This window comes from Haliotis rubra, unplaced genomic scaffold (genome assembly GCF_003918875.1).
Source record: "Haliotis rubra isolate DU_JTF1 unplaced genomic scaffold, ASM391887v1 Scf90, whole genome shotgun sequence".
Lineage (NCBI taxonomy): Eukaryota > Metazoa > Mollusca > Gastropoda > Lepetellida > Haliotidae > Haliotis > Haliotis rubra.
This window is the reverse complement of record NW_025767635.1, coordinates 1,761,967-1,789,641: the sequence shown is the minus strand read 5'-3', so window position 1 is coordinate 1,789,641 and position 27,675 is coordinate 1,761,967. Positions and strand designations below refer to the sequence as shown.

The 27,675-nt window shown below is 43.9% G+C and overlaps 2 protein-coding genes across 2 annotated transcripts; one reads left to right on the top strand and one right to left on the bottom strand.

Annotated features, from left to right (window-relative positions):
• Positions 1–5,563: 5,563 nt before the first annotated feature.
• LOC124263956 (histidine-rich glycoprotein-like) lies at positions 5,564–6,406 on the bottom strand. Its single transcript, XM_046698682.1, has one exon. The coding sequence runs from the start codon at positions 6,404–6,406 to the stop codon at positions 5,564–5,566; it is 843 nt and encodes a 280-aa protein (XP_046554638.1).
• Positions 6,407–9,754: 3,348 nt separating this feature from the next.
• On the top strand, positions 9,755–10,477 carry LOC124263955 (dynein heavy chain-like). Its single transcript, XM_046698681.1, has one exon. It carries the CDS (start codon positions 9,755–9,757, stop codon positions 10,475–10,477), a length of 723 nt encoding a protein of 240 aa, XP_046554637.1.
• The last annotated feature ends 17,198 nt before the right edge of the window (positions 10,478–27,675 follow it).

The following is a 27,675-nucleotide window of genomic DNA, read 5'->3' as shown; positions in this document are numbered from 1 at the left end:
TTTACTACGTAAGTTGTATAGATACGACTCAGGTTCAAGTAAAGATTTATACTCACGATAACAATCATATCTTGAACTTTCATATAAAGATGAATGCCAGTCTTGTTTAAAGATATCAATAGCCCTGGTACGAAAGAGTTTGATAAATGCATTAACGTCGCCCAGGGTTTGGGATAGCCAAACAAATCCAAAGCCGTATCTAAACAAAAGAATACGAATACGGGTTGCCCAAGTATTTTTACCAATATTATCAAGATGGACAATCGTATTGTAGGTTTTTTGGGGCAAACGATGTTCTGGCATATTAATTACTTTACACCAGTACTTTAAACAGCGAGAGTAAGAAATTATGTACAAAGGAAATCTCCCACATTCACCGTACACCATATTATTCGGGGTAGACATCCCAACATTTAAAAACCTTTTACATGCAAGAAGGTGAACCTTTTCAATGGCATCAAATTCCTTATTGCCCCAAATTTCAGACCCATAAAGAAGAATAGGCTGTACTTGGGAATCAAACAATTTGAAAAATATATTGCTCACCGAACACTCACACCGCTACAAGAACGTTTTCCTCCGTCCGTAGAATATCTGAGTTCAGTCATGAATTGATAAAGCCCATCCAGGTTGTGAGGGCAAGGGACATGTCACTGTAGGACTGACGCTGTAGGACTGACGCTGTAGGACTGACACTGTAGGACTGACACTGTAGGACTAACACTGTAGGACTGACGCTGTAGGACTGACACTGTAGGACTGACACTGTAGGACTGACACTGTAGGACTGACACTGTAGGACTGACACTGTAGGACTGACACTGTTGGACTGACACTGTAGGACTGACACTGAAGGACTGACACTGTAGGACTGACACTGTTGGACTGACACTGAAGGACTGACACTGTAGGACTGACACTGTAGGACTGACACTGTAGGACTGACACTGTAGGACTGACACTGTAGGACTGACACTGTAGGACTGACACTGTAGGACTGACACTGTAGGACTGACACTGTAGGACTGACACTGTAGGACTGACACTGTTGGACTGACACTGTAGGACTGACACTGAAGGACTGACACTGTAGACACTGACTGACACTGTAGGACTGACACTGTAGGACTGACTGTAGGACTGACACTGTAGGACTGACACTGTAGGACTGACACTGTAGGACTGACACTGTAGGACTGACACTGTAGGACTGACACTGTAGGACTGACACTGTAGGACTGACACTGTAGGACTGACACTGTAGGACTGACACTGAAGGACTGACGCTGTAGGACTGACACTGTAGGACTGACACTGTAGGACTGACACTGTAGGACTGACGCTGTAGCACTGACACTGTTGGACTGACACTGTAGGACTGACGCTATTGGACTGACGCTGTAGGACTGACGCTGTAGGACTGACACTGTAGGACTGACACTGTAGGACTGACGCTGTAGGACTGACACTGTAGGACTGACACTGTAGGACTGACACTGTAGGACTGACACTGTAGGACTGACACTGTAGGACTGACGCTGTAGGACTGACACTGTAGGACTGACACTGTAGGACTGACGCTGTAGGACTGACACTGTAGGACTGACGCTGTAGGACTGACACTGTAGGACTGACACTGTAGGACTGACACTGTTGACACTGTACGCTGTAGGACTGACACTGTACACTGGACTGACACTGTAGGACTGACTGACGCTGTTGGACTGACGCTGTAGGACTGACGCTGTAGGACTGACACTGTAGGACTGACACTGTAGGACTGGACTGACCTGTAGGACTGACACTGTAGGACTGACACTGTTGGACTGACGCTGTAGGACTGACGCTGTAGGACTGACACTGTTGGACTGACGCTGTAGGACTGACACTGTAGGACTGACGCTGTAGGACTGACACTGTAGGACTGACGCTGTAGGACTGACACTGTAGGACTGACGCTGTAGGACTGACACTGTAGGACTGACGCTGTAGGACTGACACTGTAGGACTGACGCTGTAGGACTGACACTGTAGGACTGACGCTGTAGGACTGAGGACTGTAGACTGACACTGTAGGACTGACACTGTAGGACTGACGCTGTAGGACTGACGCTGTAGGACTGACACTGTAGGACTGACACTGTAGGACTGACACTGTAGGACTGACGCTGTAGGACTGACACTGAAGGACTGACACTGAAGGACTGACTCTGTAGGACTGACACTGTAGGAGTGACGCTGTAGGACTGACGCTGTAGGACTGACACTGTAGGACTGACACTGAAGGACTGACACTGAAGGACTGAAACTGAAGGACTGACGCTGTAGGACTGACGCTGTAGGAGTGACGCTGTAGGACTGACACTGTAGGACTGACACTGTTGGACTGAAACTGAAGGACTGACGCTGTAGGACTGACGCTGTAGGAGTGACACTGTAGGACTGACGCTGTAGGAGTGACACTGTAGGACTGACTCTGAAGGACTGACACTGAAGGATTGACGCTGAAGGACTGACACTGTAGGACTGACACTTTAGGACTGACACTGTAGGACTGACGCTGTAGGACTGACACTGAAGGACTGACACTGAAGGATTGACGCTGAAGGACTGACACAGCGGGACTGAGATTGTTGAACTAATAGTGTAGAACTGAAAGTATATGTAAGAAACATGTTAATAAAGCAATGGAGTAAGTTTGGACCACACACATATTTTGAGCCAATGATATTAACTAAAACTTCTATTCAGCTTCTATTGTTTTAGTGCTGCTGTTTGACGCAGACAAAGACAAAGATGTGTGTCACAGTCTAATTGTTAACGGTTATTTAGTAAGATGCTCGCGTGAAACACTACCTTGACTTGTACCCGCCCGTATCATGGCGGCGATGTGATATGTTGGAGAGCAGTGGAATCAATAAATGAACCAACTACTCGACTAAAGTATGTAGAAAAGGCACTAAAATCTCCACTCTGTCGTCTTTTATCAAGCTGATGTCAAGCACACATTTACTTAAGCTGGAGAGAAGTTTTATTGCTGGGTCTAACTCATTTTCTGTCAACATATTGTCACTTCTTGGCGCTCACGGTGGCTGAGTGGCGCCGAGCTAAAGCTCGTAATCCTTGCCTTAGGACAGTGAGTGAGTTATCTTCCCCTTCTCTTCATACTTGACATGGCAGTTATAAATATGTCAGATCATTCTTTCTGCTCGATTACAGTGAAGATTATCCCAGAGTCAACGATTCATCAAAGAGGGCGGCGAACAGAACACGACTGTGTATAACAGTATAACTGGCAATCCTTATTCCACACAAGTGTGTCGGGTATTCTCTCTGCATGGCCCACTGCTTCAACACTGGAAAGTGTTTATGATTTGGTTAGAATATACTCTCCAATGTGCTTTGAAAATGAACTCTTAGTTTCCCAACATTTGATTACCTAATGTGGACCAATATAATCTAACAGTGTACGTTGTGTTTCCCTGGGTGAGCCAGTAAGTCGGGTTTTCTCGCCGCTTTCTTAACAGTATCGAAACAAATCTCCACTGGACACAGTCGACCTCACGTCTGGCTGTACCCATGTGGGCTTGAACCCAAGTCTACGGCGCGGCGAACCAACACTCTGACCACTCGACTACTCTAATCAGGAATAGATTTGCTCGTGAATGTTTTACATTGTGTAACATTATGACAGAAGACCTGCGTAAATGTATGTGTGATAAAATGAAAGTGTATAGTTGATTCAATATTTGTCTTGAAGCTGTGGTGACGAAGACCTGACAACTGTCAATAAACTCACCATAACACCGACACCCAAATGCCTCTCCCTCTATGTTTGTAAACATCCGGCATTCTTACTGCATACAATGCATATGTAAGGTAATATTTACCAAACATCGTCAAACAAGTCACAATAGCCCTGCACCATGTCTGGTGTACGTGTATCCATCTGCACAACACAATGTCGACAAGTGATGGCATCAAATACTAATCGAGAGTCCAGATGTTAATTACTCATTTTCCACGTTACCCTTGAAGGTCAGTTGGTTTAATTTCACCAGGCACGTGGTCGTAACTCTCAGTTCCCGGCATGCACCTGCGTGGACGTAGCACTTGATGACGCCTGGCACTCACCCCGGAAGCCATATTGCTGCGAAAGATCATTCTCACACAGGGAACAAATTCCTGCAACACCGGTGTGAGGAAGCGGTGTAATGGGTACAGCGCAAGAAGATTTGATGACACAATATCTGGACGTTCTGACACCACATACTGTGATTTAGTTCGCAAACCTTCCACCCTGGATGTTTGGACAACAGACTGTTGTAAAAGGGTTTCTAAACCATTCCTTAAAATTACATAATATAACCGTTTTCAGTTTCCTTATTGACAAAGATAAGTTCAGACTAACATCTATTGTAGATTTCCCCAGTCGTAGAATGTGACCATACTCCATGTTATGTTCCTCATGTCGCAGTATGTGACCATACTCCGTGTTGTGTTCCTCATGTCGCAGTATGTGACCATACTCCGTGTTGTGTTCCTCAGGTCGCAGTATGTGACCATACTCCATGTAGTGTTCCTCATGTCGCAGTATGTGACCATACTCCGTGTAGTGTTCCCCAGGTCGCGGTATGTGACCATACTCCATGTTGTGTTCCTCATGTCGCAGTATGTGACCATACTCCATGTAGTGTTCCCCAGGTCGCAGTATGTGACCATACTCCATGTAGTGTTCCTCATGTCGCGGTATGTGACCATACTCCATGTAGTGTTCCCCAGGTCGCAGTATGTGACCATACTCCGTGTTGTGTTCCTCATGTCGCAGTATGTGACCATACTCCATGTAGTGTTCCCCAGGTCGCGGTATGTGACCATACTCCGTGTTGTGTTCCTCATGTCGCAGTATGTGACCATACTCCATGTAGTGTTCCCCAGGTCGCGGTATGTGACCATACTCCGTGTTGTGTTCCTCATGTCGCAGTATGTGACCATACTCCATGTAGTGTTCCTCATGTCGCAGTATGTGACCATACTCCATGTAGTGTTCCCCAGGTCGCGGTATGTGACCATACTCCATGTTGTGTTCCTCATGTCGCAGTATTTGACCATACTCCATGTAGTGTTCCCCAGGTCGCGGTATGTGACCATAATCCATGTTGTGTTCCTCATGTCGCAGTATGTGACCATACTCCATGTTATGTTCCCCAGGTCGCGGTATGTGACCATACTCCATGTAGTGTTCCCCAGGTCACGGTATGTGACCATACTCTGTGTTGTGTTCCTCATGTCGCAGTATGTGACCATACTCCATGTTATGTTCCTCATGTCGCAGTATGTGACCATACTCCATGTAGTGTTCCTCAGGTCGCGGTATGTGACCATACTCCATGTAGTGTTCCTCATGTCGCAGTATGTGACCATACTCCATGTTATGTTCCCCAGGTCGCGGTATGTGACCATACTCCATGTTATGTTCCTCATGTCGCAGTATGTGACCATACTCCATGTAGTGTTCCTCATGTTGCAGTATGTGACCATACTCCATGTAGTGTTCCCCAGGTCACGGTATGTGACCATACTCCATGTAGTGTTCCCCAGGTCGCAGTATGTGACCATACTCCATGTAGTGTTCCTCATGTCGCAGTATGTGACCATACTCCATGTTGTGTTCCCCAGGTCGCAGTATGTGACCATACTCCATGTAGTGTTCCCCAGGTCGCAGTATGTGACCATACTCCATGTAGTGTTCCTCATGTCGCGGTATGTGACCATACTCCATGTAGTGTTCCCCAGGTCGCGGTATGTGACCATACTCCATGTAGTGTTCCTCATGTCGCAGTATGTGACCATACTCCATGTAGTGTTCCCCAGGTCGCAGTATGTGACCATACTCCATGTAGTGTTCCTCATGTCGCAGTATGTGACCATACTCCATGTAGTGTTCCCCAGGTCGCGGTATGTGACCATACTCCGTGTTGTGTTCCTCATGTCGCAGTATGTGACCATACTCCATGTAGTGTTCCCCAGGTCGCAGTATGTGACCATACTCCATGTAGTGTTCCCCAGGTCGCGGTATGTGACCATACTCCATGTTGTGTTCCTCATGTCGCAGTATGTGACCATACTCCATGTTATGTTCCTCATGTCGCAGTATGTGACCATACTCCATGTAGTGTTTCCCAGGTCGCGGTATGTGACCATACTCCATGTTGTGTTCCTCATGTCGCAGTATGTGACCATACTCCATGTTATGTTCCTCATGTCGCAGGATGTGACCATACTCCATGTAGTGTTCCTCATGTCGCAGTATGTGACCATACTCCATGTTGTGTTCCCCAGGTCGCAGTATGTGACCATACTCCATGTAGTGTTCCCCAGGTCGCAGTATGTGACCATAATCCATCTTATGTTACCCAGGTCGCAGTATGTGACCATAGTCCATCTTATGTTACCCAGGTCGCAGTATGTGACCATACTCCATGTAGTGTTCCCCAGGTCGCAGTATGTAACCATTCTCCATCTAGTGTTCCTCAGGTCGCAGTATGTGACCATACTCCATGTTATGTTCCCCAGGTCGCAGTATGTGACCATAGTCCATCTTATGTTACCCAGGTCGCAGTATGTGACCATACTCCATGTAGTGTTTCCCAGGTCGCAGTATGTGACCATGCTCCATGTAGTGTTCCTCAGGCGGCGGTATGTGACCATACTCCATGTTATGTTCCTCATGTCGCAGTATGTGACCATACTCCGTGTTGTGTTCCTCATGTCGCAGTATGTGACCATACTCCATGTAGTGTTCCTCAGGTTGTGGTATGTTACCACAATCTCTAAGTGAAAATATTAGATCAGCAACTTCCTGAGTAATCTATGCTATGCCTGTGTCGGGTACCTATGTTTAATTATCCCAGTATATGTCACGGTTCGTCACCAGAGGGCACCAAATTAACCCCCTACTCCCTGTGTTTTAGACGCAGGACAAGACGGAATTTGTGTCCAGTTATGCACTGGTCCCCGGTAAGATGGAGGAAGATGGGGGACGGGGTGTGAGGGTGTCGTTATCACTCATCTTCCTCGTGGCACAACACTTCCCTGTGTTCTGATGTTCTGTCCTGTGTTCATCAATTAAAACAGTCTCCGGTTTCAGTTTCAGGTTTTCATCGGTGGACACCTGGCGTTCCTTCAGTTGCACAGCAGTAAAATATACAATGATTTGAAACACAAGATGCGTTTCTATTCAGGAAGGTCTTCACTGCACACCAACAAACATGTCAGAATGTTGTGAGCCTACTGTTAAGATAAGATAAGATAATTTTATATTACCCCGTGAGGGAATTTGTCTTACATCTGAGTGAGCATAAATACATGATCATTATTACATACAAATGTACAAAATCATGAGAATGGATAACATTTAACGGTTGTTCAACAAAGAAATTTATAATGGTTCAAAAGACATTCTAAACTTGAATGCTTGGATTTGCACGTTGGTTCAAACATTCATGTAAAACACGAGAGGCATCAATAATAATTGTTGTAGGTAGATTTAGAGCCATTCCACTCAATAATCTTGTTTAGATTGTAATTATTACTGAGTGAAAGAGAGCTGAACCCACACTGAATAGAGAACAGGAGCATGGATTGTACACAAGGTTTATAGAAAAGTTGAAATAAAAATGTTGAGTCAATGTGAAAGGATCGGAGTTTACTGAGGAAATGAAGGCGAGACTGACATTCACTGTAAAAGCGATCGGTATTTTGAGAGAATTTTAATTTATTGTCAGATATAGTTCCAAGATACTTATAACTACTAACTACATGTACTTCGACGGCATCCCCATTAATAATGAAAGGGTTATTTGCTCTTCTCTTCCAAAATCAATGATAAGTTTCTTTGTTTTTGACACATTAAGTTCCCAAAAGTTTTCATTACACCACTTAACAAAAGTATACTCTCCCCAAAAACGAAACACATATAGGAATTTCAACTGTAGTTTTATGTTTATTTTGAAACATCTTGCAGGCGTTATGAGTTAATGAAATATAGCGAAATTGCACACTTGGAATGCAGACTTATCCGTCTTTGGCACCAACTCGAGGAAAGTCAGTTTGAGTGTCACATGGAGACGTGTGGTGGCGCTGAAGTCAATACCTCGTGTGAACACCGTGGGCATCCAGAACTGCACGGCATCGCCTCGGCATCGAACGAATAAGTCTCAGAATCTCGTGTTGCCCAATCGCAGCCCACTCTGCCTGTAGTGCCTGTGCGAGTTGCTGAAGTGTCTGGGACTGAGGGTAACGGCGTCGCACCCGTCTGTCCAGGGCATCCCACAGATGTTCGATCGGGTTTAAGTCCGGTGATCTTGAGGGCCAGGGGAGCACATTGATGTTGTGGTTCTGGAGGAAGTCTCTAGTGTGACGTGCTGTGTGGGGCCTGGCATTGTCCTGTTGAAACAACTCCCTCTGGCGATCAATGATTGGAAGGAGGTGTGGGCGTAGGATTTCGTCACAGTACCGTTGAGCTGCCAGGTTGCCCTGGATCATCACCAAATCACTTCTCCTACGGCAGGTGATCTCTCCCCACATCATAACACTTCCCCGGCCGAATCTGTCCACCTGGGGAACGCAAGCGTCGGCGAAACGTTCACGTCGACGTCTGTACACCCGCATTCTTCCATCGCGTCGTTCCAATAGAAATCGTGATTCATCACTGAACCAGATTCTACGCCAATTTGGTAGGTTCAAGGCCTGAACGTTGGTGCACCATTGAACTCGATGTCGACGATGTTGTTGTCGAAGCACAGGGCCAAAATAAGGTCTTCTGGCACGTAAACCAGCCTCTCTTAACCTGTTCCTGACGGTCTGTGCAGAAAGCCTCCTCAATCCGGGTATTTGTCGAGCGGTACTGGTTGCCGTAGCTGTTCGATGACGCAGGTGATGTACCCGGATGTAGCGATCCTGCGCCGCAGTGGTCGCTCGAGGTCGCCCACTACGAGGGGCATCTGCTACCGAATTCTGCAGGCGATATCTCTCCAAAAGCCGTGAAATGGTGCTTTGGTGAACATTCATGCGTCGGGCAACTGCACGTTGAGACTGGCCAGCTTCAAGCAAACAAATGGCGATATGACGGTTGGTTTCACTTAGACGTGGCATTTTGCGTTCGTCAACAATATTCCAAATACAGTGAATAATCGACAGACAGCGATCAACCTTTTATACCCATCATTGAGACTATCTGATCCCTAACTTTCACGTGCATTGCATGTGAATTGTGTATTCTGTGACACTACACGCCGAAATTGAAAATCATGCTGTTAAATACGGGTATTTTACGGATGGTGCGTTTTGTTGTGATGTTTCAAAACATAAACACCATAGGACTCATAAACAGATCAAAACCTTATGTAAAATGAATCACGTTTTAATTCATTGCTACATGAAATTGCTATTTTCATGATGCGTTTATTTTTTGGGAGAGTATAATTATTTTTCCTGTGTATGTGTACTCATTGTAAAAGTGTAGACTGCTGATGGCTGTATCATAGGTGAACTTGAACTTAGAACAGTTAGGTTGAAAACTTACACATTCATCAGTGAAGAAAGTGACAAGTATTGGGGACAATACACATCCTTGTCAGTGATATCATGTAACAACGCAGAAGTTTATCACACGAATCGTAAGGTGTTTCAGATATTTATCACACGAACTGCAGATTCTTACAGGGTGTTTATATGTGTTTACGTTATCGTCATGCGTAACACTCCGCTACGTAGAACACGGAAACCTATCTCTGAAACCCAGTACCCTATCTCTGTCACCCAGTACCTTATCTCTGTCATCCAGTACCCTATCTCTGTCACCCAGTACCCTATCTCTGTCACCCAGTATCCTATCTCTGTCACCCGGTACCCTATATCTGTCACCCGGTACCCTAAGTCTGTCATCCAGTACCCTATCTCTGTCACCGGGTACCCTATGTTTGTCACCCAGTACCTTATCTCTGTCACCCAGTACCCTATGTCTGTCACCCAGTACCCTATCTCTGTCACCCAGTACCCTATGTCTACCTCCCAGTACCGTACCTCTGTCACCCGGTACACTATGTCTGTCACCCAGTACCCTATGTCTGTCACCCAGTACCCTATGTCTGTCACCCAGTACCCTATGTCTGTCACCCAGTACCCTATCTCTGTCACCCAGTACACTATGTCTGTCACTCTGTACCCTATGTCTGTCACCCAGTACCCTATGTCTGTCACCCGGTACCCTATGTCTGTCACCCGGTACCCTATCTCTGTCACCCGGTACCCTAAGTCTGTCATCCAGTACCCTATCTCTGTCACTCAGTACCCTATGTTTGTCACCCAGTACCTTATCTCTGTCACCCAGTACCCTATGTCTGTCACCCAGTACCCTATCTCTGTCACCCAGTACCCTATGTCTACCTCCCAGTACCATACCTCTGTCACCTAGTACCCTATCTCTGTCACCCAATACCCTATCTCTGTCACCCAGTACCCTATGTCTACCTCCCAGTACCATACCTCTGTCACCTAGTGCCCTAACTCTGTCACCCAGTACCTTTTCTCTGTCACCCAGTACCCTTTCTCTGTCACCCAGTACCCTATCTCTGTCACCCAGTACCAACTTTGTCCACTGAGCCACACCTCCCAGGGGTCGTCAGAATTCGTGGAATTAATGTGTCCAGCAGCTTGTTAGCCTTGTAGTGAGCAAGGGGACTGAGTGTGTGACGACTGCGTGACGATACCGTGGTGCAGCAGGTGCGCGTGACGATACCGTGGTGCAGCAGGTGCGCGTGACGCATGTATACCACGCTGATGACACCAGTCAGTGTCACGGCCAGCCGACAATAACGTGACAGGAAATTTCACACTCATAATTGTGAATTAACCAACTTCGCCGTAAATATGCAGTCGCACTCCGCGATAAAACAAACAAAAACTACCTCTGTCTCATATCCAAGTTCCAAGTTCTCAATATCTGTTTCCGCTCAACAATTTCAACAAACGAAAAATAACTATTATTCACGTTATAGCACTGCTTCTGCAATCTTGTCGTGTATCTTCTATAACGGGGACATATGATTTTACAGACAGTAGAACGTTGTGTCATGGGGCAATCGGAAGTACAGAGAGTAGAACGCTGTGTCATGGGGCAATCGGAAGTACAGAGAGTAGAACGCTGTGTCATGGGGCAATCGGTCGTACAGAGAGTAGAACGCTGTGTGATGGGGCAATCGGTCGTACAGAGAGTAGAATGCTGTGTGATGGGGCAATCGGTCGTACAGAGAGTAGAATGCTGTGTCATGGGGCAATCGGTCGTACAGAGAGTAGAACGCTGTGTGATGGGGCAATCGGTCGTACAGAGAGTAGAACGCTGTGTGATGGGGCAATCGGTCGTACAGAGAGTAGAACGCTGTGTGATGGGGCAATCGGTCGTACAGAGAGTAGAACGCTGTGTGATGGGGCAATCGGTCGTACAGAGAGTAGAACGCTGTGTGATGGGGCAATCGGTCGTACAGAGAGTAGAATGCTGTGTCATGGGGCAATCGGTCGTACAGAGAGTAGAACGCTGTGTGATGGGGCAATCGGTCGTATAGAGAGTAGAATGCTGTGTCATGGGGCAATCGGTCGTACAGACAGTAGAAAGCTGTGTCATGGGGCAATCGGTCGTACAGAGAGTAGAACGCTGTGTGATTGGACAACCGGTCGAACATACAGTATAACACTGTGTGATTAGAAAATCGGTTGTACAGAGAGTAGAACGCTGTGTGATTAGACAACCGGTCGAACATACAGACACTGTGTGATTAGAAAATCGGTTGTATAACGCTGTGTGATTAGAAAATCGGTTGTACAGAGAGTAGTAGAACGCTGTGTGATTAGACACAGACCGGCTGTGTGATTAGGCAACCGGTCGTACAGACAATATGACGCTGTGTGATTGGACAACCGGTCGAACATACAGTATAACACTGTGTGATTAGACAACCGGTCGTACAGACAGTATAACGCTGTGTGATTGGACAACCGGTCGAACATACAGTATAACACTGTGTGATTAGAAAATCGGTTGTACAGACAGTATAAGGCTGTGTGATTGGACAACCGGTCGAACATACAGTAGAACGCTGTGTGATTAGACAACCGGTCGTACAGACAGTATGACGCTGTGTGATTAGACAACCGGTTGAACATACAGTATAAGGCTGTGTGATTAGACAACCGGTCGTACATACAGTATAACACTGTGTGATTAGACAACCGGTCGTACATACAGTATAACACTGTGTGATTAGACAACCGGTCGTACAGACAGTATGACGCTGTGTGATTAGACAACCGGTTGTACAGACAGTATAAGGCTGTGTGATTATACAACCGGTCGAACATACAGTATAAGGCTGTGTGATTAGACAACCGCTTGTACAGACAGTATGACGCTGTGTGATTAGACAACCGGTTGTACAGACAGTATAAGGCTGTGTGATTATACAACCGGTTGAACATACAGTATAAGGCTGTGTGATTAGACAACCGGTCGTACATACAGTATAACACTGTGTGATTAGACAACCGGTCGTACAGACAGTATGACGCTGTGTGATTAGACACCCGGTTGTACAGACAGTATAAGGCTGTATGATTATACAACCGGTCGAACATACAGTATAACACTGTGTGATTAGACAACCCATTTTACAGACAGTATAAGGCTGTATGATTATACAACCGGTCGAACATACAGTATAACACTGTGTGATTAGACAACCCATTGTACAGACAGTATAACGCTGTGTGATTATACAACCGGTTGAACATACAGTAGAACGCTGTGTGATTAGACAACCGGTCGTACAGACAGTATGACGCTGTGTGATTAGACAACCGGTTGTACAGACAGTATAAGGCTGTATGATTATACAACCGGTCGAACATACAGTATAAGGCTGTATGATTATACAACCCATTGTACAGACAGTATAACGCTGTGTGATTATACAACCCGTTGAACATACAGTAGAACGCTGTGTGATTATACAACCGGTTGAACATACAGTAGAACGCTGTGTGATTAGACAACCGGTTGTACAGACAGTAGAATCTTGTGTGATTAGACAACCGCTTGTACAGACAGTAGAACCTTGTGTGATTAGACAACTGCTTGTACAGACAGTAGAACCTTGTGTGATTAGACAACCGCTTGTACAGACAGTATAACACTGTGTGATTAGACAACCGCTTGTACAGACAGTAGGACGGACGCTCGCTGTATGGTGGGACAACCCGTGTACGTTTATAGCTTGGATAGTAGATCGCAGACCAACGGATGCCTGGACGGTTAATGTCGTATGACCGGCGTTGTAGACAGTGATCTAAACATTGTAATCTGAATTTGACTTCGAACAATTGCTTCCTTTTCCGTTGTACTGAGGATATGACGCCAAGATATATACTTGTGCATACAAGTGTGCGGAAAGCGCGTGGTTGGCGAACAAGGAAGACGAGCGCCATTGTCCTGAGTTTGGAATTTAACCTCCTTGTCCACCACGTGTATCAGGATGTAATTCTACCAAGTTTGTTGAATGTGTTTTTGTCTGATAAGTACGATTGTGTTCCCATACAACGTCATGTTTTAATATTGACTGTATGTTGACTGTCCAAACCGTCTCTAACCTCACAGGACTTTGCTCTGAACCCGTAATACAGCTGAACCGGAGCATGGGATTCGAACCCATGACAGAAGATCCGTGCAAGCACTGTGTCGCCGTACACCGTTGCTGCCCTGTTCATGCAGGGTTGCCTGGATCCTTTTATAAGTTCGAGCGGGGTCCGTGTTGGTATATATCTCGTGCTGGCTTGTAAGTGTCCTGGTCCCCGAGCCTGGTGGGCCAGGTGAAGTACTGCCTACTGTCACTAGGTACTGCCTACTGTCTCTAAGTACCGCCTACTGTCACTAAGTACTGCCTACTGTCACTAGGTACTGCTTACTGTCACTAGGTACTGCCTACTGTCACTAAGTACTGCCTACTGTCACTAGGTAGAGTGCAGATATTTGTGCTGGTCAAAACTCCTGTACGTACTGAGACTTTTCGCCGCTCTACGGCTCTTCAGGTGTAACGAAAACCAAGCGTTGTCACAGGCGACGGACGCATACCGGAAGTATCTGTGTCGTCATCATGCGCATGACGTTACAGTTAGTGACACCTGCTGCAGGAGACGTAAGACACGCATCAGTACCTGCCTACATATCGTCACCCTCGGCACACTAAAGTAAATATTCCATATGGCACTAAGATTGTGTACTATTGTTTTGAATCTGGACTCACGAATGAGAAGTAATGACCTATCTGCAACTACAAGGATGTCACTGAGGTGTAGTTGAAGATGTCACACACAGCTGTAAAGTCCCACACAAACAAATGAAACAAATACTGAGACAGAAATTGTTCTATTTGTTTGTTCAAAGTTAAATTGAGACTTATCAGATTTTTAAAATATAGTATTTTTGTTATTTTAACTGTCGGCTACATTTTCCTGCAATCGCCAGCGGCTGAAGGGATGATTTAAATCCAACTAGGGTCCATGCAGGTAGCAAAAGCACTGTAAGTCCCCATGGTCCCCAGTATGGTGATCTACCTTCAGTTGTTGGCGATCTATAGCCCGTTTTTATAGTGTACTGTCTTCGTAAATAAAATAGTTTTACATGTTCATGCTAGTTTTAGACTCCATCTGTGATACTCTAGTTATTTTACAGTCCTTCGATGACTGATTATTTAGCAACTTAACTATATTGTTTATGTAAAACATTTCTCGTCACTATATGGCTGAAATATTGCCGAGGTTTAACTCACTCACTCACTCACTCACTCATAATTGTAAACGTATTTCCTCTATAAAAGCTTATAGCTTATAGCTATGCGAAAGTGTTTATCTAAGAGTAAACCTATACGCATCACTAGGCAGCCTAAGTCTCGAACAGCCATCTGTCTGTCTAGGTATTCACAACACACATACAGTCAGTGTCACAAAATGTAACAAACCTCGATGTGGAACTTGATCAATTATAATTTAAGACTACAGATTGAAATTTTATGACAAAATATTTACTGGCAAAAACAACATCAACTCCAGCAGTGAAGACGTCACATATGATGGATCCTGTAAGGGGTGAGTTGAGCATTACATCTGATGGATCCTGTAAGGAGTGAGTTGAGCATTACATATGATGGATCCTGTAAGGGGTGAGTTGAGCATTACATATGATGGATCCTGTAAGGGGTGAGTTGAGCATTACATATGATGGATCCTGTAAGGGGTGAGTTGAGCATTACATATGATGGATCCTGTAAGGGGTGAGTTGAGCATTACATATGATGGATCCTGTAAGGGTGAGTGAGTTGATATGCATTACATACATGATGGATCCTGTAAGGGAGTTAAGCATGATGGATTGAGCATTACATATGATGGATCCTGTAAGGGGTGAGTTGAGCATTACATATGATGGATCCTGTAAGGGTGAGTTGAGCATTACATATGATGGATCCTGTAAGGGGTGAGTTGAGCATTACATATGATGGATCCTGTAAGGGGTGAGTTGAGCATTACATATGATGGATCCTGTAAGGGGTGAGTTGAGCATTACATATGATGGATCCTGTAAGGGGTGAGTTGAGCATTACATATGATGGATCCTGTAAAGGGGTGTGAGTTGATGGATCAAGGGGTTTTGATGGCCTGTACACATATGATGGAACATGTAAGGGGTGAGTTGAGCATTACATATGATGGAACATGTAAGGGGTGAGTTGAGCATTACATATGATGGATCCTGTAAGGGGGTTAGATGGATCCTGTAAGGGGGTTAGTTGAGCATTACATATGATGGATCCTGTAAGGTGTGAGTTGAGCATTACATATGATGGATTCTTAATTGTTACTTATGGTTCGGAAAAGAACAATCCTCAACAGGTTTTTGAAAGCTAAGCTTAATTCAAAAGTATCATTGTCAAACTTTCCCTGTGCAGCACAGTATTGTGTTATGCAATCAGGGGGACACATTACTGTGTTGTGCAATCAGGATAACACAATGTTGTGTTGTGCAACCAGGAGGACACATTACTGTGTCGTACATGCAACCAGGACACATTACTGTGTTATCCTATCAGGAGGACACATAACTGTGTTGTGCAATGCGGAGAACACAGTAATGTGTTGTGCAATCAGTGGTGCGCATTACTGTGCTGTACGTGCAACCATACACTTTACTGTGTTGTACGCAACCAGGAGGGCACATTACTGTGTTATGCAAACAGGAGGGCACATTACTGTGTTATGCAAACAGGACACATTGCTGTGTTATGCAAACAGGAGGACACATTGCTGTGTTATACAAACAGGAGGGCACATTGCTGTGTTATGCAAACAGGAGGACACATTGCTGTGTTATGCAAACAGGAGGGCACATTGCTGTGTTATGCAAACAGGAGGACACATTGCTGTGTTATGCAAACAGGAGGACACATTGCTGTGTTATGCAAACAGGAGGACACATTGCTGTGTTATGCAAACAGGAGGACACATTGCTGTGTTATGCAAACAACACAGGTGTTATGCAAACAGGAGGGCACATTGCTGTGTTATGCAAACAGGAGTACATATGCTGCAAGAAAACAGAGAAACGTGCGCATCACTGCACTATATGTTCATGTGGGCACTGTATATTCACAGCGGAATAAAACTGTTCACATATGCTGATGCCAGTTATGCCAATTACACCAATATAAACTGATGTGCAAAAGAAAGTACACAGGTTGTGTTTCTTCCAATAAGATAAAAACAACAAAACCTTTTGATGAAATGGAAAATGTATGTTGAAGCATACTGCAATACACGTGTTTTATCAGCAAAATGACATTGTAACAATAAACAGCGATGTAGTGATGACCACTGCAGACGGTTCCTACGATGCTGGAAGGTCAAGGCCATTCCACGCAGCGGTCGGTAGGCCCATACATGCCAGCAGGACGAAGTCGTCTTGTCACTGTGAATCGGCTTACACGATGACCCAATGATGTGGCTGCTGATGACGTCGCCGTCAACATCCAGTTGCGTAGGTGAATAACCCGCAGCTAGCGATCCTTTTGGGGTGTTGTGACTCTAGAACGTCCACTTCTGGGTCGATCACATGTCTGGCCTGTCGTACTGAAACGGTTAAACAGCCGAATTATGGTTTGTCTTGTGCAACCCAATGTCCTTGCAATATCGCTGTTGAAAGAACCCATTTATGTCATTCCTTTGGCCCGTTCTCGTTGCGCCGACGTCAATCTTGGCATTTCCTCTTGAGATTTCTGTCAAATGATTGTTCAGTCTTCACGACAAACAGTTTTTATACTCTCTGTCAGAAAAGTGCTGGTGCATGGGACAATAATCACAATTTTGCAAAGATTCGTGCAAAACACGTACAAATGTTTTTGGCTGCAATTTGGCAAATGAAACATGATGGTTGCGTTCTATACAATCAATGTTTTTCAATAACTTTATTAGTTAGAACGCATATTTGGGATTGCAACAACAATTACACCTGTGTACTTTCTTTTGCACGTCAGTTTATATTGAAAGGGCTGGGTGATATTACGTAAGGCCAGTCTCGTCGGGGCCTTCATGTTGATAGACGGACAAATCTGACACAGGAAACAGTGTCCGGAACACATTTCAACAACATTTCAAGATTAGGAGTACCCGCTGGAGACGTGTCTAGATCAAGGGGAGATAAGTCACATGGTCAATCTGCAGGCTATAATAAAGATGTCCAGGCTGTGTGATTAGTGTCCTGTCAGGTACAGCGGCCGCAGCCGGGTGTGTAAATGGGAGGGAACGCCGATAAACACTGCGCCTCAGTAGCGCGGCATTGTAACCAACATATGTTAAGAGGCTGTGTTATCAGCCGACACAAAGATACCCAGCTCTCTAATGGTTCTCCCAGCTGTGGGTGTTCGAATCCGCCCAGGAGGTCGCACTTGCTAAATCGGTCCGTGTCATCTTGGGAGAGTTCACAACAAGGAGAAATCCTCTGAGTGAGAGTGGTAACGCATTTCGTACACAATTTCCAGAATTCATCCTGGGTTCGAACCTAACGGCCAGCAGATCCTACCACGGCTAGCAAGACAAACAAAACACACGGACTAACAGTAGACTGTGTATTAAATAAATAACAACAGTTGAAAGGGACATGTACAGATAAACAATTAAAGCGGCATTAGAAAGTTTGACATCTCGTCATATATTTACTGAAAATCTGAAAGGAACGGGGATTTCTGTAAGACCGATGTTTGTGCCAGTGATACTGGTAGCCGGTAACTATTGCCGGTGCCGACTCCGGGCAGATGAGCTCCACATATTGACTGGTGCCCGTGTAGTAAAGCACACAAACACGGCGTCTCTGACATCTTGTTGAAGACTTGCCATCAATACAAGGGGATCAACAGAGGACAACCCCATTGGAAAGTCAGTCTTTTCTATGCATCTGCCACCTCGAGATTTGATACTGTGACAAAACCAACAGCCACAACCTCTTCTCCATCAATCACACTCGCTGTCAATAAGTCACGCTATGTTCAATAGCCTATTGTCGCGAGGGTGACACTAGCCCAGTGTATCGGCATGTCAAACCACAATCGGGCCTTCATTTACACAGTGATAGAGTCATTGAGGCCTTTGATAACACAGCGTTGAAACTGGAGACGTTGTGGGCACTGATAGCAGCGTGACCAACGGGGATGATGATAACATCGTTGTTTGCAATCAGTTGCAGCTGTGAGATGGGGAAGACGGGTTCCATCTTGTTGCTGTTCACAATACTCAAGTTTTGCGGTTCGCTCATGTTGTGCGATCGGTGACAACAGGGACAATTAAGGGTCGAACGTTTGGGCTGACACTAAATGTCTGTCCCGCAGTGTGAGGAGCCTTGGCATGTTTACGATTAGGGACGGATAATTGGTGTCTTACGGGTAGGGGAAGGGGGTACGTTTTACGACATGGGAACGGGTAACGTCGTCTGTGTAGTAGAAGGGGGTGGGTTTTATTTTATTGGGGAGCTAATTGACGTCCATGGGGAGAGAGTATGGGGTAGACAGAGTGGTGGGGTGAAAGGGTGACTAGAACCCAGTCATTTGCCTGGTTGGGGTTTTATACGATGTTGATGTGTATTTCTCATTCGAAATTGCCAGAAAGCAAGAGATTTTGTACATGACTTGATGGCGGCTAGTTACATATGGGAGGTGAATATAGGCAGTGAATATGGTTGGTGTATATGAGTGAAGAAAATAGGTGGTGAATATGAGTGATGAATATGGGCGGTGAATATATGTGGTGAATATGGGTGGTGAATATGGGCGGTGAATATGGGTGGTGTATATACGTGTGAATATGGGCGGTGAATATGGGCAATGAATATGGGTGGTGAATATAGGTGGTGAATATGAATGATGAATATGGGCGGTGAATATAGGTGGTGAACATAGGTGGTGAATGTGGGCGGTGAATATGGGTGATGACTATGGGTGGTGAATATGAGTGATCAATATAGGTGGTGAATATGGGTGATGAATATAGGTGGTGAATATGAGTGATGAATATGGGCTGTGAATATAGGTGGTGAATATGGGCGATGAATATGGATGGTGAACATAGGTGGTGAATGTGGGCGGTGAATATGGGTGATGACTATGGGTGGTGAATATGAGTGATCAATATAGGTGGTGAATATGAGTGATGAATATGGGCGGTGAATATGAGCGGTGAATATGGGTGGTGAATATGGGCGGCGAATTTAGGTTGTGAATATGGATGGTGAATATAGGTGGAGAATATAGGTGGGTGTGTCGGCTGTTTCTGTTGCCATAAATCTGACATGACACGTGGACATTAGGGCGACATGCTGCTTGTGTTACAACCACACACATGTGTGTGACAGTGTATACCCGGCAGTCATTGGTGGAAACATCTGAAATATATATCGTGCTATATAGATGGACCATACTGTCAGTACAGGTGCATGATATTGATATATATATGGACCATGCTGTCTGTACAGGTACACGGTATTGATATATAGATGGACCATACTGTCAGTACAGGTACATGATATTGATATATAGATGGACCATGCTGTCTGTACAGGTACATGGTATTGATATATAGATGGACCATGCTGTGTGTACAGATACATGGTATTGGATTGATATATAGATGGACCATGCTGTCTGTACAGGCCTGTACAGGTACATGATATTGATATATAGATGGACCATGCTGTCTGTACAGGTACATGATATTGATATATAGATGGACCATGCTGTCTGTACAGGTACATGATATTGATATATAGATGGACCATGCTGTCTGTACAGGTACATGATATTGATATATAGATGGACCATGCTGTCTGTACAGGTGACATGCTGTCTGTACAGGTATTGATATATATAGATGGACCATGCTGTCTGTACAGGATATTGATATATAGATGGTCCATGCTCTGTACTGCGTACATGTACTGATATATACAGGTACATGGTATTGATATATAGATGGACCATGCTGTCTGTACAGGTATGGTATTGATATATAGATGGACCATGCTGTGTGTACAGGTACACGGTATTGATATATAAGTATTGATATATAACATGGTATTGATATATAGACCATGCTGTGTGTACAGGTATGGTATTGATATATAGATGGACCATGCTGTGTGTACAGGTATATTGATATATAGATGGACCATGCTGTCTGTACAGATGGACCATGCTGCCTGTACAGGTACATGATATTGATATATAGATGGACCATGCTGTCTGTACAGGTACATGATATTGATATATAGATGGACCATGCTGTCTGAACAGGTACATGATATTGATATATAGATGGACCATACTGTCTGTACAGGTACATGATATTGATATATAGATGGACCATACTGTCTGTACAGGTACATGATATTGATATATAGATGGACCATGCTGTCTGTACAGGTACATGATATTGATATATAGATGGACCATGCTGTCTGTACAGGAACATGGTATTGATATATAGATGGACCATGCTGTGTGTACAGGTGCATGGTATTGATATATAGATGGACCATGCTGTCTGTACAGGTACATGGTATTGATATATAGATGGACCATGCTGTCTGTACAGGTACATGGTATTGATATATAGATGGACCATGCTGTCTGTACAGGTACATGGTATTGATATATAGATGGACCATGCTGTGTGTACAGGTACATGATATTGATATATAGATGGACCATGCTGTCTGTACAGGTACATGGTATTGATATATAGATGGACCATACTGTCTGTACAGTACAGGATGACCATGGGTGCATGATATATAGATGGACCATGCTGTCTGTACAGGTACATGGTATTGATATATAGATGGACCATGCTGTCTGTACAGGTGCATGGTACTGATATATAGATGGACCATGCTGTCTGTACAGGTGCATGGTACTGATATATAGATGGACCATGCTGTCTCTTCGGGTACATGGTACTGATATATAGATGGACCATGCTGTCTCTTCGGGTACATGGTACTGATATATAGATGGACCATGCTGTCTCTTCGGGTACATGGTACTGATATATAGATGGACATGGTACCATGCCATGCTGTCTCTTCGGGTACATGGTGTTACCGTAACGTTCTGTAACTATATTTCACTTGATATTTACGTGAAATTTTATAACTGAATGTTCAGCGAATTTAGAGGTTCCCAATTGCAGATTGTTGGCCGAATGTTGGCCGAATGACGGACGAAACACGAATGTAGTTTCAGTAGGTAAAGGCAGGCGTTGACCTGTGTGTGTTAATCCTGCCCTATAAACTGCGGGAAAAGATAGTATACAGTCTGGTTTGATGGTAAACAAGAACGTAAACAAAAATGCTTGTTCGACAGTGATGTATTTGAAGGCTGCAGTATTTTGCATAATGATTCCAGTCCAATAACCGTTTGAAAAGATCGGTGTATGCTTTGGTCTGATCCAATGCCCAAGTTCATACTTTCTTTTGCCTGACAGTTTTTATTTGTCAATGAATTCATCTCACAGCTTTCTAAACTTTCTTTATATAATGTCAAACGTGTTCGTTAAGTTACATAGCACATTAATCAAAGGTTTTTGTTCCCCAAACTGGACAAGCATTTCTATTTCGTTGTGTGTGGTTGTGGCAGCAGGGTGAGGGCTATTACTGCACGTATGCCGGAGGGTAGTGGGAACGGAGGGCGGGGCAGCAACATGAGGGTCAGATGTTTCGTGTGAGGCCAGACTTGGCGTGTCAGGGGAGACCTAATTACAATTATGTGTGTATGTTGTGAGGGGGTAGGGCTCAGTTGGCATACGAGAGTCTGACAATGTACTTCGGCTGATATCTGATGTGTGGAACAATAGTGCAACAATAGTTCAACAACAGTACAAATACAACAATAGTGCAAGAATAGTACAACATTGTAACAATGAATGTCTAGGACTACTTGATTCTTGTCATCAATGACCGTTGGAGATTCATACACAGCACTTCCTGTATGTATTAGAACTGGACAGCAGTTCGTCGTATTTTCATTGCCAATATAATGATGGGACGTATAGCTTGCAGTCGGTAGAGGGCGATGTCGGGCACGTGATTGCCTCCATGACGCGAACTTTGTAGGTCATTAAAGACAACTAGGCTCTCGGGAACGCTAGTAATGATTCGTTGTGAACAGGGTTGTCATTTTAGGGAGAGGTGGGAGGCTGAGGGTGGGTCTGGCGAAGCACCAGGTGCCGGCCGACATGGCTTCATTACGGCACTGATCGCTGCAGTCACACAGCAAGTATATCCAAACCCATGCCAATTACGCAGGGGCGGTTGTCCCTTCAGTCGGCGGGTACCCGGTGTCACGGTCAGGCTAGAATACAAGTAGTAGGCTCACCAGGCTCCCCAGGCTAACCTCACGTGCATCCCTTTCCCTGCTAATAAAACTGAGTCTTTTACTTTCCGATTGCTAGATCTGGTTGATTCCGGCCACAAATGACATGGAATAATCCGCAAGGGTACAAGAAAGTGGAAAACAGAAGGAATAAATACACTTCGCTTTGAGATAAAAAGAGAGCATAAGAAAAGGACTTTAATCACCAGGTTTTAGTTACCCAACATCAACAATGATGGTACAGAAGCGTACGTCCACATATACACCCTAGCAAAGGAAACTTCAGCTGAAGGGGTCGTTGTCGGTACGGGTACTACAGATGTCTACCCCAGGTACGTTTCTGTATACAGACATGTACCCTAGCCAAACTCAGAATACAGAAACGTACTCTAGGACGATTCCATTCCGCACTGTGTCGTTTTCTTGATCGGAACTGCCATGCTGTTGTATTACATGGCGTTATATAAGAAACGGCCTTAAACAGTAATGAATATTTCGCGATGCACAAGAACCACTCGCAATCTGTTGAACGGGAACAGCTACATACGGTTCCGGTTTTGGATTGTGGAATGTGGACTCGTCTCCCGTTTAGGGTACCGGGTACGTTTCTGTATTTTGACTTTGTTTAGGGTACATTTTGTATACAGAAACGTACCTGGGGTACCTGTGCCGACAACGACCCCTTCAGCGAGTCTACACTTGAAACCTGGATTTGACTAGGACTGACCGATCATTAAAAATGCCTTCTCTATTTTGTTTCGTTTTGCTGACTAGGGTGGATGTGTTGCTGAACTTTTCTCGGCATCGAACACAGGAAACAGCCCGCGTGGGAAAACCCCCTCGTCCAACTTCTGAGGGCCCTCTTTGTCCCCAGCATGTGACTGACACTTACACACCTTCATACAGATCGTAGTATCGACGTGACAGGCATCTACCTGGGAAACAAGACACTGTGGTTCCATTGTTGATGGTAAAAGCTGTTAGTTTGGACACTGATGTCGGAACCAGATAGACAGCCAGTGCTAATGTTCCAACAGCGCTGACCCCTCCTCCCCAGCCAGGTGGTCACACATATACAGTTTACTTTTCTATTTGCACCTGTAATTGGAAGTAAGTGGTGACGCTTTGAAGAGCCCGTGAAAAGCAGGTTTGTCCCAGGTGTTGACAAGATTTACCCATACTGCATAAGTGTGGGTAATATTAGCTAACTCTGTGCGTGCGATACCCGTCCTGTTAAGCTGGTCACGGTATGGCCCGAGAATGCAAAACCGTAGACTAACGTCGAAACATACATTACAGAAAAAACGGTTCCTTAAGTATATTCACAAAATATATAATAAACAGGAGCTCAGAGACTTTCTTCGTTTTAAAAAATTGTGGTAATCTAGACTTGACAAATGTCGTAGATCTGTAGGCTGTATTGGGTATATTGGTTTTTGTAGACTAGACTTGACAAATATTGTAGATCTGTAGGCTGTATTGGGTATATTGGTTTCTAGACTTGACAAATATTGTAGATCTGTAGGCTGTATTGGGTATATTGGTTTCTAGACTTGACAAATATTGTAGATCTGTAGGGCTGTTTTGGGTATATTGGTTTGTAGGACAAATGTTGTAGATCTGTAGGCTGGGGTATATTGGTTTCTAGACTTGACAAATATTAGATCTGTAGGCTGTATAGAGATCTGTAGATCTGTAGGCTGTATGGGGTATATTGGTTTCTAGACTTGACAAATATTGTAGATCTGTAGGCTGTATTGGGTATATTGGTTTCTAGACTTGACAAATATTGTAGATCTGTAGGCTGTATTGGGTATATTGGTTTCTAGACTTGACAAATATTGTAGATCTGTAGGCTGTATTGGGTATATTGGTTTCTAGACTTGACAAATATTGTAGATCTGTAGGCTGTATTGGGTATATTGGTTTCTAGACTTGACAAATATTGTAGATCTGTAGGCTGTATTGGGTATATTGGTTTCTAGACTTGACAAATATTGTAGATCTGTAGGCTGTATTAAATATTGTAGGTATATTGGTTTCTAGACTTGACAAATATTGTAGATCTGTAGGCTGTATTGGGTATATTGGTTTCTAGACTTGACAAATATTGTGTAGATCTGTAGGCTGTATTGGGTATATTGGTTTCTAGACTTGACAAATATTGTGTTGGGACTATATTGTAGATGGTTTTGGGTATATTGGTTTCTAGACTTGACAAATATTGTAGATCTGTAGGCTGTATTGGGTATATTGGTTTCTAGACTTGACAAATATTGTAGATCTGTGTAGGCTGTATATTGTATATATTGGTTTCTAGACTTGACAAATATTGTAGATCTGTATTGGGTATATTGGTTTCTAGACTTGACAAATTGTAGATCTGTAGGCTGTATTGGGTATATTGGTTTCTAGACTTGACAAATATTGTAGATCTGTAGGCTGTATTGGGTATATTGGTTTCTAGACTTGACAAATATATTGTAGATCTATTGTAGATCTGTAGGCTGTATTGGGTATATTGGTTTCTAGACTTGACAAATATTGTAGATCTGTAGGCTGTATTGGGTATATTGGTTTCTAGACTTGACAAATATTGTAGATCTGTAGGCTGTATTGGGTATATTGGTTTCTAGACTTGACAAATATTCTGTAGGCTGTAGATCTGTAGGTTTCTAGACTTGACTGTAGATCTGTAGGGCTGTATTGGGTATATTGGTTTCTAGACTTGACAAATATTGTAGATATGTAGGCTGTACTGGGTATATTGGTTTACAGACGGCGGACTGACAGCACCGTTACATGCTTGAAACAACAGACAGGTGAAACAACAGGTTGCTGCAGCAGCAGCAACAACAGCAGCAGCACTCGTCCCTTACCGCTACCATTAAAGATGGCACGGACACAGTGTACAAGGTTAAGTTTGAAGAAGACAAAGCGTCGGGGCTTTACAAAAACAAAACAGTTAATGAATAATGAGGACTATATTTATGGATATACAACTTCTTTATTCTATATAGGCGACGGTTCGACATAGATTCTAATGTCGTTGTCAAGCAAGTGGTGACAACGACATTAGAATCTATGTCGAAACGTCGCCCATATAGAATAAAGATGTTGTATATCCATAACAATAGTTCTCATTCTTCATCTACCCAACTTCTAGAATGCCAATCAAAGAAAACAGTTAATGAAAGAAACCGCGAAATACGTTTTGCTTTTTGCTATTTTGTGCCTCCTATACCTTTGTCAGTTCATACAAGTCTAAAGATGTTCTTATAGCTATGTATGTGTAACAATGGTTACAGAGGAGACCGGTAAAGGACAAGATAAGTTGCCATGAATTTAATCTTTTATATCACCTCTATAATACGTTTTAAGGTGAGATTTGATAAACAAAACAAGGTGATGGGTAAAAGTGTGTTAAAGAAGTGAAGCTAAAAGTGTGTATGTGTAAAGTTAGAATGGATGAAATAGTGCAGTTAAAAGTGAAAGTTTGTATGTGTGAAAATAAGAATAGAAAGGGTAAGCTACTCGTACAAATAGCAAGATGTAATTAAGTTATTAGAGATAAAAGTACAGAGAAAGAGAAGTGCGTACTTGGAAAGTGAATTAATAGTGCACAAAGGTAAATGCTACAGTGTATGTAGGTAAATATGGAGGTGTGTGTAGGTGTAGAACGGTATGAATAGAACAGGTAACACTGTCACATTTAAACCTATAACTGTGTACTCACAAAACGATCTTTAAGCATTCAAGGTATTCTAAACCAGCTTGCTAAATCGTCTGTCTTCATAAACATATTAGCAGTACATTTCTTATATTGGAATATTTTTCTTTTTAAGTCTGTTTGAAATAGCTATGGCCTCCAGCCCACCAGGGGGTCGTGATACCAGGTGGATGTGTCTACCTCTATTGGCAATCATATCAAAAACATATCGGGTCCGATTCTTGTTTCTATGCAATATGAAGTGAAGTGGATGTTTGTATTGTGCGATATTGTGTTACACACCTTTAACATTGTTAAGCATCGAAAAAAACTGCATATTGATATGTAGATCAAATATCGCATATGTATTTCAGGGACATGAATGTGGTGTTGACTCTGTGTAGCCTATGATAAATCCAGTACATAACACTCACTCCAGTCGGGGTTCTCAGTCACCGAGCGCTCTCTCAAATGTTCACCTCAGCAATCAAGAGTGTTGATAAAGGGCTGCCATTAAACATGACATCACACGTGCAAACAAATCCCTCAATAGCGTATTCTAACCGTCTCTGCTGTCAATGGCGTTTCATTCTCAATCAAATTTCTCATAATCGACGCGGTTTATTGCAAATCTTGTGTCAAACGAATTGTAAAAAGTGCATTCCCGCGGTGTATTAGCGTAGTTGTATGTTTTGGGTATAAGTGATATTGGTATTTAGATGTATATGGAGTTGTGTGCAGGTGGGTAGAGCGGCCTATTGTTACCTGTAGCGCTATTGAGCCCACACACCTGTGAGGGCCGACTCCGCCGTCGGCGAGACAGACTGGCGCCATGCAGATACTCAAGTATGTGAAACGCCGCACACCTGAGGCCCGTGATTGCCCTGGTCCACCTTTTCTCACCTGTAAGGACCCGTAATCTCTATTGATAACTGCTTACCTGTAGCG

Excerpts from the sequence above, each read along its gene's own strand:
- LOC124263956 (XM_046698682.1), bottom strand. The coding sequence starts at position 6,406 with ATGGATTATGGTCACATACTGCGACCTGGGGAACACTACATGGAGTAT.
- LOC124263955 (XM_046698681.1), top strand. The coding sequence starts at position 9,755 with ATGCGTAACACTCCGCTACGTAGAACACGGAAACCTATCTCTGAAACC.